General features: G+C 43.2%; 1 protein-coding gene across 2 annotated transcripts in view; it reads right to left on the bottom strand.

Annotated features, from left to right (window-relative positions):
- Positions 1–12,906: 12,906 nt before the first annotated feature.
- Positions 12,907–19,811, bottom strand: part of KDM3B (lysine demethylase 3B) — a 266,148-nt gene continuing 259,243 nt past the window's right edge. For both annotated transcript variants that reach the window (XM_033927119.1, XM_033927118.1), the window contains one exon: positions 12,907–14,216. In XM_033927119.1, the coding sequence (XP_033783010.1) occupies positions 14,136–14,216 (81 nt within the window). In that variant the 3' untranslated portion in view covers positions 12,907–14,135. The remainder of the gene's footprint in view (positions 14,217–19,811) is intronic.

Below are 19,811 nucleotides of genomic sequence, written 5' to 3' on the forward strand. Positions count from 1 at the left end.
CTATATGCCTGCCAGCAAAATGCTCACGTTATATACTTTCTCAACTAGAAAAGTTTTTAGGGAAGATCTAAATTTTATGTAAGAAGGCTCCTCCTTACATGCTGATGATTTTGCTGCCCTGTGCAAATGATTATGGTACTGCTTCCACCTACCAAAGGATTAAAAGCTTGTGAAGATCTCACTTTGTTTTAAACAATAAAAGTATCTGAACAGCTGTTATAAGAAAGCAGCCTGGCCTAATTAGAGTAAGGCTTCCACATTTTTGTTTGTTGAATCTTGGACACTTGCTCTCTTAATGCTGATAGTGAGATATTATATGGGCACACAGGTACAGTATAAGGTTATTAAGTGCTCCAGGCAAACCTTCATCCTTATGCTCCCTGTCCCCCATTAATTACCGTATATACTCGAATATAAGTCAATCCGAATATACGTTGAGACTCCCTTTTTCCCCCCAAAAGGAGAAATGGTTGACTCGAATATAAGTTGGGCGGCTTAATATTCAAATGTCCTGCCCTGTTAGGCTCTTCACCCAGCCCCCTTCCCTCCATCCTTCCCCTGTCAAGCGCTGCATCCAGCACCCTTCCTTCCCCCCAACTGTCAGGCTCTGCACCCAGCACCCTTCCTTCCCCCCTCCCCATCAGGCTTTGCATCCAGCACCCTTCGTTCCCTTGTCAGGCTCTGCACTCTTCCTCCCAGGCTCTGCCCTCTGTCCCCCCCTAGCCTATCTTCATACCTCTGCCATCCATGTTGGAGATTCAGCGGATCCTCTGCCGATCCGTGGTGGAGATACAGCAGGCAGGAGTAAGTTTTCCAAACTCCTGTCCCACTGTTAACCGGCTGCACGATCCAATTTCCTCCACAGAACGGCACGAGCAGCAGCGCAATTTTGCACTGCTTCTCGGCGCTGAGCAGCTTCCTTATTGGCTCTTGCGAGATTCACTACCCTTGTCTTGTATGTTTCTGGCTGTAGGTCTTGATTTAATTTTACATTAAGAATAAATTACAAGATTTACCTGAATTATAGTAGTTTTTGGAGAGAAAGGCATGTTTTATGTGTGCTTCTTGAGCATGTGTATGATACCCATGTTTTGGAGAGAAAGGCATATTTTATGCATGACTGAAAGAAGTCGACATTGCTTCTCCCCTCCATTCGTCCAATAGTGCAGGAGAGTTTTATTTTTTTACTGCGATGGGCACATGCAAATGTAGAAAATCTTTGCTACTGTCCGCCAATCTTATTTACATTTTAAAGAATGTCTCAGGTTTTTGATTCGGTATTAAAATGGCTGCACTTTTTAACACAGGTTTTTGAAAATCCTGCCCCTTGTTTCTTTAGCTCCACTCAAAAATTTTAAAGTTTAGAAATAGGCCACAGAATTGTAGGTCCTGATGTAAGATAGGTGAGAGTATGAGGTAGCACCTAATTAATATCGAAGCAGTGCTTTGCGTAGGCAGCCTGACTGAGGGGGTGGAAAATGCCAGTTAATTCCTGAAGGGAACCTGCAGCCAGAGTTTCCCTGGATACCAAACCCACAGCTCGCAGCACTGACAGATCTTTGAAACATTTAAGCCAAGAACTGTTTCTTTTACAATACTGGATACAGAAATTTAAAACTGCAAATGATGAGCTATATATTATTAATTTTTGCTGTAAGCTCAGAGTCATATGTTGTGGTCTGCACAGATATACAGCAGCCTGTATGCCTATTAAGAAGCAACACTGCCATGAGTCTATAAGAGAGGTACTCAAATAATTTGAGCTGAGGTCCACGAACTTTGGATATCTGAAACCCAGGTTTCTCACAGTACCACATGCACAGTGTTATAGAGCGCTATTGCTTCCAAGATAGTGGGGACCAGGAGGGAGGATTCACATTTCTCAAAGTTGACATATTAATAAATTAGTAAACATTTTCCCCGTCTTTGTTGTCTGAGCCTTGCTTTTGACCTTAAGTGTCTCTCTTCTGCTTTTCTTTTCCTAACTTTATTCAGGCCTTCTGTCCTTTTGACATTTTTTCTTTCTCCAAGTCCAGCATTCATCTTTTCTGTCCCCCAATGCACCTTGTCCAGGATCTAGAATCAGAAAATAATATTAAATATTGATCTAAGGCCAGTACTGGCCAGACTTGCATGGTCTGTGTCTGTATATGGCTGTTTGAGGGAGGATGGGCTGGAGAGGGCTTCAATGGCTGGGAGGGTTTAGATGTGATGGAGTAGGTTTTAACGGAGATTTCGGCAGTTGGAACCCAAGCACAGTACCGGGTAGAGCTTTGGATTCTTGCCCAGAAATAGCTAAGAAGAAAAAATTTAAAAAATTTAAATTGAATCAGGTTGGGCAGACTGGATGGACCATTCGGGTCTTTATCTGCCGTCATCTACTATGTTATTATCTCTCCTCTGTGTTAGTGCTGCCCGATTTCTGATTCGAATCGATTCACCGATTCACTTTAGGTGAATCGATTCAAATCGATGTGTATTTTTTAAAAATCGGCATCTTCGATTCAGGGCCCAACCCTCCTCCCTGAGCCACTAACCTAAAGCTGCCGCTCCGGCTCCTGGACAGTTTCTGTCTCTGAGGCAGGAGACTGCGGTGTTCTCCCTAGCGCTTTTTAGCTGGGTGCGAATCCTGCTGCCCGCCACTCAAGCATTTTTTAAAACCCCTCTTACCAGCCTGGGGGTTCCCCGGCCTGACTCGGCCCTTCTCCTTCCTGACTCTGCGATTTCAAACCCTCCCCGTATCACTAGCCTGGACTAGCAGCAGCTCTGCTCTCTCCTTATTGTAATTTGCCTGACTACTGTCATAGCTTTAGCGAGTCAATTCCCTCCAGCAGTCTTGGGCCCTCGGCTAGGCTGTCCCGCCTCCAAGGAAGAAGGAAGTTGCATCATTGGAGGTGGGGTGGCCTAGCAAAATCCCCGAGACTGCAGAAGGGAATTGACTTTCTAAAGCTATGGAAGCTGTCAGGCAAATTACAATAAGGAGAGAGCGGTGCTGCTGCTAGTCCATGGCAAGTTCTCACAGTTCATTCTGGGGCCTCCAAAGAGAACTAAGCTTGTTGTACAGCCTGAGAGCGGCTGAAGCCCACTAAACAGAAATGAGAAGACAGATCGGCCAGGCAGCTTGCCCCCTCCCTGCAGTTCCTGCTAACTTACTGAAGACCACTTTGCATCCTGAGTTTATTATAAACCACTGCGGAGAAGGGAGAGAGTGAGAGTACAGAAGATATTGTTTAGAAAAGAGAAAGTTGTGAAGAAAGAAAGGAGAGAAGATAGAATGAGAAGAGGGAGTGTGGAAAGGAGTGAGAATAGCAGAAAGGGGGGAGAATAAAGAGAAGAGGGTGAAGAAAGGGGAGAGTGGAGAGTACAGGGAGGGAAAAGGCCTTCAGGGGTGGGGTGCAGGCCTTCAGGGGGAGGTGCAGGCCTTCGGGGGGGACAGACCGGGGAGGGGGGCCCTGGTGTAGAAGTACATGGAGGGAGGGAAGGGGGGTTCAAAGATACGTGCATATGTCGGACTTTGGGGGGGGGGAAGAAATAATGGGCCTGAAAATAGAGGAGAGGGAGAGAGATGATGGACAATGTGATTTAGGGAGGGAAGGAACAGAAAGGGAGATAAGTTGGACACAAGGGATGGTGTGGGGGGGGGGGATAGAGATACTGGATAGGAGGGTAGTTGGGAAAAGAAAGGGAGAGATGGTGGACCCTGGGGTGGTGGGGAAGGAGGGAGAGATGCTGGATGAAAGGGTAGTTAAGAAAAGGTGGATCTTTGGATGGAAATGAAAAAAAAAGAAAGATGCCAGACCTCCGGGGGAAGGAAAGGAAATGGAAGGGGAGGACAGAGATGGCAGATAGATGGTTAGCACGGAGCAAGGAGGAGACCCTGGCAAGCAAGTTATCAGAAGACAACCAGAGCCTGGGACCAACAAGATTTCAATAATGACCAGACAACAAAAGATAGAAAAACTAATTCTATTTTACATTTTGTGATTACAATATGTCAGATTTGAAACGTGTATCCTGCCAGAGCTGGTGTTAGACTGCAAACGTGAGCTAGAATTTAACAGAGAGGAAAAGTCTTTTTTTGTTTGTTTATTTTGTTTACACCACAGCGCCAGTATGGTTAGGAGAAGGCAAAGGGAGTGAAGAGGCTATAAAATAAACCCAATGTAATATAACCCAGTGGTATATAACACAAATACAAAAATAATAGCAAAATACCACTATATCAGACAATACACATCAGTATTGTCAAGCCTTCATCTATCAAGGCATCCTATAAAATAAACCCACCATGATGTTTAAAAAAAACACCCAATTGGGCAGGAAAATCAAATCGAATAATCAATTCAATAGGCTGAATCGAATCAAAATTTTTTTTTCCTGAACCGGGCAGCACTACTCTGTGTCCAGTATTGCCCCTCTGTCTGTCCCTAATGTTCCCTCCAGGATCAGCAGCTCTTCTGTGTCCTAACCTTCCCCATATTCAGCTTCTCTCCTCTTCTTCCTGCACTCCCTCCTCCACCATCTGTAGCCTAGCATCTTTCCCTACCTTCCTCAGTTGGTTCTAGCATTTGTACCCCTCTCTCCCCTGGTCCTGTCTCTATTTTTTTCTGCCCCCCCTCCCTCCCTCAGGTCCAACATCTGACCTCTATCTTCACTTCCTGTCAGTTCAATATCTTTCTACACTCCCTGAGCCTAGATCAGGCATCTCTCCCTTCCTTCCACCCTCCCCCATTGCAGACAAGCTTTAGGGCTCTCTGAATGTCTAATTTGGTTCTAGCATCTTTATCCCTCTTTCTCCTGGTCCAGTCTTCTTTTAACCCCCTTCCCCCGGCCAGTTCAGCATCTTATCTTGCCTGAGCCTCGATCCATCTTTCTCCTCCTGTTCTCACCTCCCCAGACACAGATGTAAGGGCCTCCTCCCCAACTTCTGCCCTGGCCCCTGGATGTCTAACACTATCTGGGGTGCAGTGTTCCAGCTCCCTATCCTTGTGCCTGAGTCCAACATTTCTGCAGATCCCCACTCCCCCTTGAGGATCCTCCATATTCCATAGTGGGTCATGGCACAGAGTGCTGAAAGCTGCATCTCTCTAGCCAGTGGAGCCTTTTCTCTACCGCACTTGCCCACAGGAAGTTGCATCAGAAAAGCAGGTATGACAAAGACTCTGCCAGTCAGAGGCAGCTTTCAACACTCTCTGCCACAACCTCCTGTGGAATGTGGAGGACCATGGGGGGGGGGGAGGGGAGCTGCAACGATGTTGATCCAGACACAAGGAGAGGGAGCTGGAGTGCTGCACGCTTGAGGTCCACAAAGTTCAGGTTGCATAGTCTGGACTGTGAACTGTAGTCTACCATTTGAGTAGCCCCAGTCTACAATGTAGCAGTTATCTTTAGTACTCTAACAATGAAGGTACCTGGAATAACAACTTCTTAATAAAAGAATGTAAACAATTTTCTGTATCTGAAATTACAAAAGTAAAATGAGGCATTGAAACTAATAGCTCAGCTGCACAATTTTTGAGTTTCTCCTGCCTTTTGGCTGAGTTTGCTCTCCTTTTCACTCCCACCAGTTCAGTGCTACTGCTTCAGAGGAAGGAGTGATCCTCCGAAATGGAGCCCCGTAGAGCTTCAATTCTGCAGCAAGAATGATGGACTGAATGTGTCTCATTCGACACCCTCACATTGCAAGGTTAAGTACTGTATTTTTTGCTCCATAACATGCACTTTTTCCACCCCCAAAAAGGGGATGGAAAAGGGGGTGCATCTTATGGAGTGAATACACCTCCGTCCCCACCCCCTCCTGCTGCTACAGATAGTACTGCTTACCGCCCTCTCACCCGCTACAGGAAAGGAAGAGAAGAGCCAGCGGCATGCAATCGGATCTACAAGTCTTGCCGACGTCAATTCTGACGTCAGAGAGACCTTATCTCCGACATCAGAATTGATGTCGAAGGAAGGCTTGTGGGGCCGATTGCACGCTGCCGGCCCTTTGTGGAGTTGCGGCAGCAGGAGTTAGCTGTTTTGCTGTGTCGGCATCGGGTGTGCGTGTTGAGTGTGCTGTGGTCCAGGAGTGCAGGAGCCTCAGAGGAGCCGTCGAGGGATCTGTTGTGGGATTTTCGGGCTCCTGGGACATCGGCAGTGCTCCAGTCCCTGCAGTGTGGCCTTGAGGATCGTGACAGCCCGTTCCTGTGGCAAGTTCAGTGGGGTGTGTGTGTGTTAGTGGCACTGGTGGGGCATGGCCTGGGAGGTGAGCCTCTGGTTATTTGGGGTAGTGGGAGACCAGCCTGAGCATAACAGAAAGAAATACAAGCGGCCAACCAGGTAGAAATGGTCCGCTTAGAGACAGAGCGACCCAAGCGATTAGGATCAAAAGAGAGGAACAACTGGGGAGCAGAACGATGAGGAGCAGTGCGCTTCAAGTAGAAGGCCAGCGCACACTTACAATAAAGAGAATGCAGAGCCACTTCTCCAGGGTGAGAATGGGGCTTCGGAAAAAACACAGGAAGAACGATGGATTGTTTGATATGAAACTCAGAAACAACCTTAGGCAAGAACTTAGGATGGGTACGGAGAACCACCTTATCACGATGGAAGACAGTGAAAGGTGGGTCCGCTACCAAGGCTTGAAGTTCACTGACCCAACGGGCAGAAGTGAGAGCAATAAGAAACACAACTTTCCAAGTAAGATACTTTAAGCAAGCCCGCGCTAGTGGCTCGAATGGGGGGTTTCATCAATTGAGCAAGGACCATGGTAAGATCCCAAACCACCGGAGGAGGTTTAAAGGGCAGATGAATGTGGAAAAGTCCTTTCATGAAGCGGGAAACCACAGGATGAACAGAGATAGGCTTCCCATCAAATCGGCTGATGAAAAGCAGCAATGGCACTAAGGTGGACTCGAACCGAAGAGGACTTGAGCCCAGCGCCAGACAAGTGCAACAGATAATCCAGGACAGCCAACAAGGAGGCAGACAGCGGTTCCAGCTACCTAGTAGCACACCAGGAAGACATTGGCAAGCCTGTCCTGGAGTTTGGGGTCCATGTCGATGGTCCGCAGCCACGCCAGCCGGCGCATAGCCACCGAACATGCTGCAGCCCAAGCCGCAAGCATCGTGGGAGGATTGCATAAGCTGTACCCGGAGTTGGGATAACGAGGCCAGCGCCTCCTGGTACTCGAACTGAGCCCTAGGATCCACGTAGGGCATAAACTTCTGGAGTACAGACAAAAGAAACTCCAAATATGTTGTGAAGTGGAAGTTGTAATTCAGAACTCTCGAGGCCTTCCAGGGGGGGGGGGCAGGCCTTCAGGGGAAGCTGGGGAAACATGCAGGCCTTCAGAGGTGGGGGGCCCTGGTGTAGAAGTACACAGAGGGAGGGAAGGGGGGGTTCAAAGAGATGTGCATATAATGGGGGGAAGAAATAAGGAGTCTAAAAACAGAGAAGAGGGAGAGAGATGGTGGACAATGGGATTTAGGGAAGGAAGGAACAGAAAGGGAGAGAAGTTGGACACAAGGGATGGTGTGGGGGGAGATAGAGATACTGGATAGGCGGGTAGTTGGGAAGTGAAAGGGAGAGCTGGTGGACCCTGGGGTAGTGGGGAAGGAGGGAGAGATGCTGGATGAAGGGTAGCTGAGAAAAGGACAGATGGTGGATCTGGGGATGGTGGGGTCCATCATTGCAGCTGCGGGGATAGAGATGGAAAAAAAGAAAAGATGCCAGACCTCCAGGGGGAGGGAAGGGAAACAGAAGGGGAGGACAGAGATGGAAGATGGATGGTTAGCAGGGAGAAAGGAGACCCTGATCAGAAGATAACCAGAGCCTGGGACCAACATGATCTTAATAATGACCAGACAACAAAAGGTAGAAAAAATAATTTTATTTTCTTTTTTGTGATTACAATATGTAAGATTTGAAATATTTATCCTGCCAGAGCTGGTGTTAGACCACTAACGTGAGCTAGGATTTAACAGAGAGGAAAAGTTTTTTTTGTTTATACCACATCGCCAGTGTGGGTAGGAAAGGGCAAAGGGGGTGAAGAGGCTATAAAATAAACCCACCAGGATGTTTGAAAAAAACACCCAATTGGGTAGGAAAATCAAATCGAAAAATCGATTCAGTAGTTTGAATTAAATCTAATTTTTTAAATCCTGAATCAGGCAGCACTATCCAAAAGGGAAAGCCAGAAGTAACCGAAATTGCCAATTTCCTAATGTCACTCGATTTTCCAATTCCAGACAGAGATAACCCATGAAAAAGGACACAAACTAGACATAATTACTTTCTCTCAAAAAGAAACCCATGATCCAAGAATACAATATTACACAGGGAACTGGAAAAAATCCATCTGGTCAGACCACTATATTGGCAATTTCAACCTACACTGGCAAAAAAAGAGCTCTCAACCGAAATACAAAAGTGAAAACACAAAAACAATAACCAGTCGTGGTACCATAAACCCAACAGAATTCTGGGCTCACTATGAGCTACGTCCCACAATCAATGAAATACAGGAATTCCCCCCAAAATGGAAAAAGTTCAGTAAAGACCTCTTAGACCAAATAGCCCCATACCAAACATACAAAAAGAAAGATAGACCACCAAACGAATGGTTCGACTCAGAGCTACTAACCAACAAACAGGAACTAAGAAAATTGGAAAGAATCTGGCAAAAAACAATGAAATAACAAGACAAACTGGAAACAAAAAATGAAAATATACAAAAATCTGATCAAAGAAAAATGCACAAAGCACTACACACAAAAAATTGGTTCAACAAAAATAAACAGTAAAGAATTATTCAAACTAGTAAAAACGTTAACAGACACAACACAAATCCTGAAAAAGGACAATGAGAGCACTCCATCCGCTCAAACTCTAGCTAACTTTTTTAAAAATAAAATCACTGACCTAAGAACTACTCTACCCACACCCACAACCAATACTCTTCAATACCTTGAACCCCATGATCAGGTTCCCAGAGCAGACATGAATTGGGATCACTTCGAATTCCCAAACTGGCACCAACTCCTAAGTTTATTCAACAACTACTCCAAATCTAACTGCCTTCTCGATGAATGCTCCCCTAAAATCATGACAGTTGCCCCCCCTAACTTCAAAATGGAACTATTCACGTGGTTAACAACTTCCCTTACAAACAGAACCTTAAACAAGGATATGTGACACATATTAATTACTCCGATACCCAAAGATCAAAAAACCTCAACAACATTAACAACCAATTACAGACCTATAGCAAGCATTCCCCTTTTCACAAAGCTACAGGAAGGATTGGTCATCCTTCAACTAACAGACTATCTAGGCAAATTTAACACCCTCAGTGAACACCAATCAGGCTTCAGGAAAGGATACAGCACAGAAACAGTCATAGCTTCCATACTAAACCACCTCTATGATCTTTTCAGCAAAGGCAAAAGCGCATTGATTCTGCAACTTGACCTCAGCAGTGCGTTCGACCTAGTAGACCACGAAATCATGCTACTATGCATTGACGCAATAGGAATCTCAGGAAAGGTAATGAAATGGTTCCAAGAATTCCTAACAAACAGATCCTACCGAGTAACCAGCAACGGAAATTACTCCAACCCATGGAAAAACCCATCAGGGGTGCCCCAAGGCTCCCCTCTATCACCCACATTATTCAACATCTACCTCGTATCCTTAGGTCACCTACTACAAAAATTAAACTTAAAACACTATATATACGCAGACAATATATCCATCCTAATCCCCTTAAATGGCATCACAAATGAAACTATAGATAACCTCTCACACACAATGATAGAAATTGAAAAATGGACCACCAGCTTCAAACTAAAACTAAACACAGAGAAAACAAAAGTCTTTTTGGCAAGCCCCAACAACAAAATAACGAAAACATCGTTAAAAATAAACGGCCATGAATATCCAATCGCCAAAACCATAAAAATACTGGGCATCACTCTAAATACTCACTTAACCATGACGGACCACACAAACCTACTGGTGAAGAAATGCTTTTACATGCTGTGGAAGCTAAGAACTATTAAAAAATACTTTGACACAACATCATTCAGATTACTGGCGCAGTCGCTGATCCTATCTACCCTAGATTACTGCAACATCGCCTACCTAGGCATCCCAAAAAAAAAAGTACAAAAATTAAGATTAGTGCAAAACACTGCAGTTCACTTGATCTTCGGACTGAGAAAAAAAGACCACATTAGTCCCTATTACAAGAAATTACACTGGCTACCTGTGGAGGCGCGAATACTGTTCAAATTTGCTTGTATCTGCTTCAAGCAAGTCTGGGGCCTAGCACCTTCCTACCTGCAAACACACTTCACTCTGCACAACCCCACACGTACAACCAGAAACAAAAACATATTTGCATACCCAAAGATCACAGGCTGCAAATACAAATCCTTCCTAGACAGAACTTTCATGTTCCAAGCAAACAGATAGCAATCCTGGCTGGGAAACCACATAAATAAAGCCAGGCAAACCTACAACACATTCCAAAAATCAATTAAAACCGTTCTATTTGACAAATTCCTTGCTTAATGAGATCACCTCTCTCAAGTGTTTTTTTTTTTTTTCACCTTATAACCCCATTGTATTATGTAACACCTTTCTTCTCTCATGTATTCTTTCACCATGTTTCTCCAATTGATGATGTAACTTCCTTCTTCTTGCATTTTGTAATTCGCTGATTGTCCAGCCTTTCTATGTGAACCGCCTAGAAGTCAGTTTGACTATGGCGGTATAGAAAAATAAAATTATTATTATCCAGAACCCACACTCTCTTATGAAACCAAAAAGAAGCTGTTAGGGTACCGGGGGGGGGGGGGGAGATTGTGTGGATTTGAACCCATGACCTGTGGAAGATGGAAGAAGTGCCTTTAACCATTGAGCCACAGGAGCTTCTGTTTAGGCAGGGATTCCTATTATTTTTTAGGCACCACAATATTCAAATAAACCTCTCCGAGTTGATATTCATATATTCAGATTATCAAAATCCCAAAAATTTTTCAGCTTATTGAAATCCGAAGATTTTTCTTGAATCTTTCTAACAGGCCTCAGTTATACCTCCTCCACCGCTCAAGATATGTGGGGATTCGTATGTATAAGTTTGTCACTGGCTTTACATTTATTTCTATTAACTGTTTTCATACTTCTTAAGACATAAAATAAAGTTAAATTTGAGCAGTTATTGATAGTAAATGTGTACTTATCTCAATATCTCTTCATTTCAATTTATGACCTGGATCTGACATGTTTCGCAAATATGCTTTTCCAAGGATCCCCCTGCGAACAATTAAACATCCATCATTATAAACTCTACAAACTTCATTTATTGTAAATAAACCACCCTAAGATGAATCTTAAGCATATATTAAGGCTGAAATAATTAGGTAAAACATAGTTACTTACCAGTGCAGCCAGCGTTATCCGACTCTCCATCAACATTCAAAGTAAGATGGTCTTAAGATGTCTTAAGAAGTATGAAAACAGATAAGTAGAAATAAATGTAAGGCCAGTGATGAACTTATGAATCCCTGCTATATAAAAACATATCTTGAGCGGTGGAGGAGGTACAATTGAGGCCTATTAGAAAGATTCAAAGAAAAATCTTTGGATTTCAATAAGCTGACAAAATTTGGAGATTTTGATAAGCTGAATATATGAATATCAATTCGGAGAGGTTTTTTCAAATATTGTGGTGATTTAGACACTTTCGAGTAATAGAACATCAGAAGTATGAGACCATCTAAGAAAAAACGTATTATTTTTTAGTGACATTTTGCCATCTAGGTGCATATTGATGATGTCACAATGATGTCAAGATTGTGCATCAGACATGTCCACTTGCTCTGAACCAGTTATTGTGAGTAGGATTTCTTCTCTTATTTTCTTAAACTTTGGGAATGAGGTTTAGTATGCAATACATTTATTCATGTGTTTGCTTGAGTAATGCATTATTAGATATCTTTTGACCTTAATATGAAACTGGAATACTCTTTACCTCAAAAAAGCAAAACATTTTGGGAATGAGGTTTAGTATGCAATATATTTTTTTCATTTGCTTTGCTTGAGTAATGCATTATTAAATATCTTTTAACCTTAATATCAAACTAGAGTATCGTTTACCCCCAAAAAACAAAACACATACTACGCCGAGCTAGCGCACAACTCATGCCCAAAAGTAGCCCGGGTTTTGCAATGCCCACATTTTAGGCGAGGATGCTGAGCAGCATGTGATTCTTTAAATAGATGTACAAATTAAAACCATGCCCACTTCTATCGTGTTAGGCGCAGCTTTATCCGAGGGGCGTCTATGAAATTCTGGATGCCTAGTCTGTAGATCGCGCAAAGCATTTGGACATCTAACTTCCAATTATTACTTGTTAAAGTCTTTAATTGTGCTCAATCTATTTGGACACCTAAGTCATTGGATGCCTAACTTTAGGCATCCTTTTCAGAATTTGCTGCTAAAGTCCTAGGAACCTTTATCTCTCACTTTCTAAAGAAAATGTTTTAGTCTCCTTTTCCACACTCCTTACCCCCATCCCAACATACTTTCTCCTTTGGAGATCTTAAACTGGAATGTAAACAGGAGAGAGCACTCCTGTCACCTCTTCTGAAAGTGACATCTGGTGTTCTCATGCTTTTTTACCCCATGTGGCCTTTTAGTAAGTTCAGAAATAACATCAGCATTGAAGTTGGTTGTTAATTCCTGATTTTAATGCACTTTAGGTTTCAGCTGAACTTGCTCACATTGCTGTGCATCGAAAAGTCAAGAGATTTTCTCTGATTATCTACTATCTAAATGAAAATTTCTATTACATATGTAATAAAGGAATTCTTAAGAGCTTTGACTGACAACACGTTTCTGACAAGAAAACACACTTATACACAATGATTTGTTTTATTTTAATAAGAACATGAAAACCCTAGACAGCCCTTCACAAAATGAAAATGCAGAAAGTAAAATTAAAACAATTTCAGATTAAATGGCTTACACTTCTTTTTAATAACCATGAACATATGAACAGGCTACTAGGTGGCACTTCAGTACAACTGGAAAAGAATCTCTCTGTCAAACTTTCCAATGTGCTAACTGCGTAATAAAATCCACCATTTAAACTGTTGATATTTAAATCTGAATAAAATTTTATTTATTTGGAAAGTTTTTACCTAAATATCTCTCAACAACTGAAAATTGATTTTCTTTCTCATTGGGGCAAAAATCAAAGCTCCCAAATGAGCACAAATGGCAGAAGTAAAACGAGTCCCTGGGATCACCAGCAAAGCGACAGACAGACAGACCAAAGGGGACAGTTCATTCTTGTAGGTAGGTACTTGCTTGCTATGAGCCTGGTGACCCACAACAGATGTCGGTTTTCCTTTGGATGAATTTTAACTCTACTTGCTAGTTCTGAAATCATCTCTTCATGAAGGTTTTATTGAAAGGAAGACTAAATGCAGTGTGCCTTTGTTGTAATTTGGAAAAACAGTTGTGGCATTTCAAAAATTCTAAAAATATCTACTTTAATGAAAAGTGTTTTGCTACAAACCTAGGTTTTTCACTAAATAAACAATTCTTCTTGCACTTCTTCAAAACTGCAGTGGACATTCCCTCAGTGCAGACATATCACCGCAAAAATAAAGGGAGTGTTTGAACAGCTCTGATTCCCCTTGTATTACAGAGGACTGAGAAGCAGCTAAGTCAGTCTCTTTCATTCCAGCCTTGAGTGGAATGAATACATTTACCGGTAACTGCTTGCTACTTCCTTCCTTACTCTATGGGATAGCACCAATATTTTTCTCCTAAAATGTTCCATAGCTGGGATAAGCTTGTTGTAGGCTAAGCAGGTGGCAGAAAAAGGGCAAGAGAGAAAGAAGGTGCTCATGCTTTTAAAGCATTTCCAAACCTGACACATTATATGGGAACACCATTCAGTGTCTGTAAGAGGAAAGAGGTAGTGTACCTTCTGGTTGAATTAGGAACTGTGTGTGACAGTGTGATTTTCCTGTACATTTTCAGTACTAGGCAATGCAGAAAAATGTGGCTAGAGCATTTCACACAAATACTGACTCCACATTACTTCCTCTTTTCCTGGTTTCTATGGACGGATACTATCTAACACCGAGCCAGTTTAGATTCATGAGCCTTCAGTGTTCCAACAGCATCTTTTACTGCATGGTAGATAATATTCTTTACCTGTATGGAAAAAGTAGAAATACACACAGATATAATTTTAAACATATTCTCAAGCAGTGCTTGCATTTTTATTTTTTACATTTAATATTAATTTAAAATAAATTTGCTACAACCAAAATATAGAGCTACATTATTCTATGGAAGATAAAGAAGGAATACCTGAAAATCCACATAAATAATTCTATACAGTCCACACATTTACAAGGAAAACCAAACCAATATTTGTAGTAGTGCGTGGGTTCTGTTCTGCAACTCTGCCAGAAAAGTTTTCTTGGTCATCTAGATTTAAGGCTCCTTTTATGAAGATGCGCTAGGGGCTTAACGCGCGGTAAATTGCTGCGTGTGCTAGCCGCTACCACCTCCTTTTAAGCAGGCAGTAGATTTTTGACTAGCGCGCGCATGCAATAAAACCGTTAGCGCACCTTCATAAAAGGAGCCCTTAGTCTTCACTTGAACATAGTAACATAGTAACATAGTAGATGACGGCAGATAAAGACCCGAATGGTCCATCCAGTCTGCCCAACCTGATTCAATTTAAATTATTATTATTTTTTTTTTTTCTTCTTAGCTATTTCTGGGCGAGAATCCAAAGCTTTACCCGGTACTGTGCTTGGGTTCCAACTGCCGAAATCTCTGTTAAGACTTACTCCAGCCCATCTACACCCTCCCAGCCATTGAAGCCCTCCCCAGCCCATCCTCCACCAAACGGCCATACACAGACACAGACCGTACAAGTCTGCCCAGTAACTGGCCTAGTTCAATCTTTAATATTATTTTCTGATTCTAAATCTTCTGTGTTCATCCCACGCTTCTTTGAACTCAGTCACAGTTTTACTCTCCACCACCTCTCTCGGGAGCACATTCCAGGCATCCACCACCCTCTCCGTAAAGTAGAATTTCCTAACATTGCCCCTGAATCTACCACCCCTCAACCTCAAATTATGTCCTCTGGTTTTACCATTTTCCTTTCTCTGGAAAAGATTTTGTTCTACGTTAATACCCTTTAAGTATTTGAACGTCTGAATCATATCTCCCCTGTCTCTCCTTTCCTCTAGGGTATACATATTCAGGGCTTCCAGTCTCTCCTCATATGTCTTCTGGCGCAAGCCTCCTATCATTTTCGTCGCCCTCCTCTGGACCGCCTCAAGTCTTCTTACGTCTTTCACCAGATACGGTCTCCAAAACTGAACACAATACTCCAAGTGGGGCCTCACCAATGACCTGTACAGGGGCATCAACACCTTCTTCCTTCTACTGACTACGCCTCTCTTTATACAGCCCAGAATCCTTCTAGCAGCAGCCACTGCCTTGTCACTCGAGATAGCCTCCTGGGATATAGAGTCCACCACTTCGGGAAGACTGTCTTCCCGTGGAGAGCTGGCACTCTGCAGCTGTGGAGGCGGGGTCCTAGCATCTGGGCTCAGCGTGGACTTTAGCCCAGGGAGACACGCAACGGCTTCACTCGCAGCCTGCGGCTCCAGCGGGCGACTCCCAGATGCGAAGGGTTCCTGCTGAAGACGCCTGAGAAAATCCTCGATTGTTACCTGAGTCGGAGTCTCCAAGCGCCGCAAGGCTCCAGCAGTGCTTTTTCCTCTCCTCTGGCATCTCTGTGAAGTTAAGTAAACGAAGCACAGTATTCTGAGAGCGTTTCTCTCATTGACTGTTGTCCACGAAAGACTGTTGTCCGCGAAAGAAGACTATCTAGACAGATCTAAAGCTGTCAAAATAGCAGTCAGAGAGGCCAAACTCCAAATGGAAGAAGATCTAGCACGGAACATTAAAAAAGGGGATAAATCCTTCTTCAGCTATATTAGTCACAGGAAAAGAAATAAAGACGGGATAGAATGCCTGAAGAAATCGGACGGTAGCTTTGTAGAATCAGATTCTGCCAAGGCAGAATTACTAAACGAATACTTCTGCTCAGTCTTCACCTGTGAAGCGCCGGGAGCTGGTCCACAACTTCAGACGGGAGATAGCCAGAAGGACCCGTTTCAAGATTTCGAGTTTATACCCAGTAGCATCTACTACGAACTATCAAGACTCAAAGTAGATAAAGCCATGGGACCAGACAACCTACATCCCAGGGTGCTAAGAGAATTGAGTGAAGTCCTGGCAGAACCATTATCTGTTCTTTTCAATCTCTCCCTACGCACAGGAAGAGTCCCCTTGGACTGGAAAACCGCCAATGTTATCCCACTCCACAAAAAGGGCTGCAGGACAGAGACGGCAAACTACAGACCAGTGAGTCTCACGTCTATAGTGTGCAAGCTCATGGAAACACTGATCAAACGACATCTTGACATAATCCTAGATGAGGAAAACCTACGTGATCCCCACCAGCACGGATTCACCCAGGGCAGATCCTGCCAATCTAACCTGATTAGTTTTTTTGACTGGGTTACTAGGCAGCTAGATGCCGGAGAGTCACTGGATGTGGTGTATTTGGACTTCAGTAAAGCTTTTGATAGCGTCCCACACCGAAGGTTATTGAACAAATTGAAATCAATGGGATTAGGGAACACTCTAACTACATGGGTTGAGGATTGGCTGAGTGGTAGACTTCAGAGGGTGGTGGTGAACGGTACCCCATCCAAAACATCAGGCGTGATCAGTGGAGTGCCGCAGGGCTCGGACTTGGGCCCGATTCTATTCAACTTATTCATAAGAGATATGACCCAAGGACTTAGAGGAAAGGTATCAATGTTTGCCGCCGCCGCCAAACTTTGCAACATAGTAGGTAAAAGCATTTTGCCTGATAATATGACGCAAGATCTACTGCTGCTTGGACGGTGGTCGGCAACATGGCAACTAGGCTTCAATGCTAAAAAGTGTAAGGTAATGCACCTGGGTAAGAGAAACCCGCACAGAACTTATATACTAAATGGTGAGACCTTGGCCAGGACCACGACGGAACGTGATCTAGGGGTGATCATTAGTGATGACATGAAGGTTGCAAATCAAGTGGAGAAAGCTTCCTCCAGGGCAAGGCAAATGATGGGTTGTATCCTTAGAGGTTTTGTCAGCAGGAGACCTGAAGTCATGATGCCGCTGTACAGGTCCTTGGTGAGGCCTCACTTGGAGTATTGCGTTCAATTCTGGAGACCACACTACCGGAAGGATGTGCTGAGAATCGAGTCGGTTCAACGAATGGCCACTAGGATGGTCTTGGGGCTGAAGGATCTCACGTATGAAGAAAGACTGAATAAACTGAGGCTGTACTCACTTGAGGAACGAAGAGAAAGGGATGATATGATTGAAACGTTTAAGTACATCACGGGCCGTATCGAGTCGAAAGAAGATATCTTCTACCTCATAGGACCCTCGACCACCAGGGGGCATCTGCTGAAAATCAGGGGAGGGAAGTTCCATAGCAACTCCAGAAAATACTTCTTCACTGAAAGAGTGGTGGATCATTGGAACAAACTCCCATTGCAGGTGATTGAGGCCAACAGCGTGTCGGATTTTAAGAGAAGATGGGATATTCACATGGGATCCCTAAGGGAGTGAAACCAGGGGGCGGGTATTTGGAATGGGCAGACTTGGTGGGCTATAGCCCTTTTCTGACGTCTTTTTCTATGTTTTTATGTTTCTATCTTGGATCCTCCTAAAAAATTGCATCCTCTATTTCTTGACAATGTTTCTGGCACTTTAAGGTGCTAGCTGAAAGCATCTACAGATTTTTTTAAACGTAAGAGTGAATTTATTTTCAAGTGCTTACAGAGCTATTTGGAGGAGTCTCTGATTGCTGAAAGTAGACAGAGCAACAATCAAACTGTGAAATTAAAAGGGTCAAAGTATTTGTTTTATTATGAAATTATATTAATTTCACTAACCAAAGACCTAACATGTCAATACATTTTTTGAGCTTTATTAATAATTTAACTAAAGTAGCAACAAATCGGCTGGGTGGGCAATCTTTTTCATGCACCATATCTCCTTCAATTAGTAAAGTTAAGAGATGGAAAATAAAAATACACAGGAAGCAGCAGTGTAAAGCCATGTCGTTATCTCAGGAACTGTGTTTTAGCTAATATTCTTTTATTAAGGGCAGGATTCACTAAAGTCCCAAAATCTATCCAATTCATGTCCTATCCGTTTCCGAGTCATTGTAGGCGATCGATTCAGTAAAGCTTGTCCATGCAAATGATCCAATTGTAAACACACCGCTATTAGCGCTGAAACATCAACTGACGCGCCTACGCATTGTATCCTTGTTGGTTTTGAAGCTCATAACGCATGTGCTAGCTCTTTAGGACTTCACTGTGTAGAAATGGGGCATGGTTTAATCGTGGACGTCATTAGCAGGCTCCGAATGCGCCTATCACAAAGCATTGTTGTCGTAAAAAAGGCAATATAAGGAAGTCTTCTTACCAACCGTTATTTTTCTGAAGTACTGTTGCAAGCTGTACAAGCTGCGACCGTAGCTTTTTGAAAATTTTTAGCATCGGAGGTTTGTGAGCGAGCTGTTGAATTCTTCGAGTTCATCCTTTTTTAACGAATCGATCTCGAAGTTTTAATGCGCTGGGATCGCGCGCTGTTATATACAGCCTATGAATCCCAGGAGGCTGTGCGGCTCTATCAGCCGTGAAGCATGTAGAAACCACTAGTGACACCCTGACGTCACATGCACACGACAATCCAGCTGGAAGGAAGGGGGGGAGGGATAGCTGGCCCATAAAAGTTTTATTTGATTTTGATTTTTTTTGTTATTTGGCATTGATATTTGAAATGTACAATGCGCAAGGAGAGCGTGGGGTTAATCTGCGATTTTCTCACCATGCACATTACAAACCCGAGATTCACTCCCGCGCTCGCTATGCGCATTCCAAAAAAATAAAAAAATATATTTCTAACACTTATGTACATGAACGTTTACATATATTTAAAAGTTTTGCTATATTTTGGATTTTTGGAGGGGTAGATATATATTTTTAATGGGGTTCTTAACATGCAGTGTCAATTGCTAGGCCGAAATAGTCGGCGAGAATGTAAACGACTGGTCCTCAGCAGTCATAACTTTTTGGACTGGAATGGTTTGGATTAAATGGTTTCATGAATCGATGCGTTAAGAAATTTACATGCCTTTTTACTCATTTGCATGCGCAGATCGGATCGGGTGCGGATGGGGTCTGGAGGAAGATTAGTGAATTGAGCCGGAATTGGAAAGTGACCGCAAACCAAGCGGTACACAATTGGTTTGCTTATTGAATCTAGCCCTAAGTGCAATAAAGAGAGATGCTAACCTCCCAGGAACGGAGTCAGGAACGCCGCTGATATTTTGGTAAGTACAGTATAACTAGTGAGAGGTGCCTTGATCCTGAAGAAGATAACTGAAAGATGGTCATGTAAGGAGAGATAGCCCTTACAGTGTTTAATAAAAAAAGATAAGTACCAAATGAATTAAAAAAGTTAATGGAGAATATATCATAGGGAAGTATAGTCATAAGATTTACATATACAGTACATTCGACTCCACCTACCGTATATACTTGAATATAGGACGAGATTTTTGGGCCAAAAAAATGGCCCAAAAATTAGGGTCTCGTCCTATATTCGGGTCATCAACCCGACCCCCTCCCGCAAGATATGGTAGGC

The sequence above is a fragment of the Geotrypetes seraphini genome, chromosome 18 (genome assembly GCF_902459505.1).
Source record: "Geotrypetes seraphini chromosome 18, aGeoSer1.1, whole genome shotgun sequence".
NCBI classification, from domain to species: domain Eukaryota; kingdom Metazoa; phylum Chordata; class Amphibia; order Gymnophiona; family Dermophiidae; genus Geotrypetes; species Geotrypetes seraphini.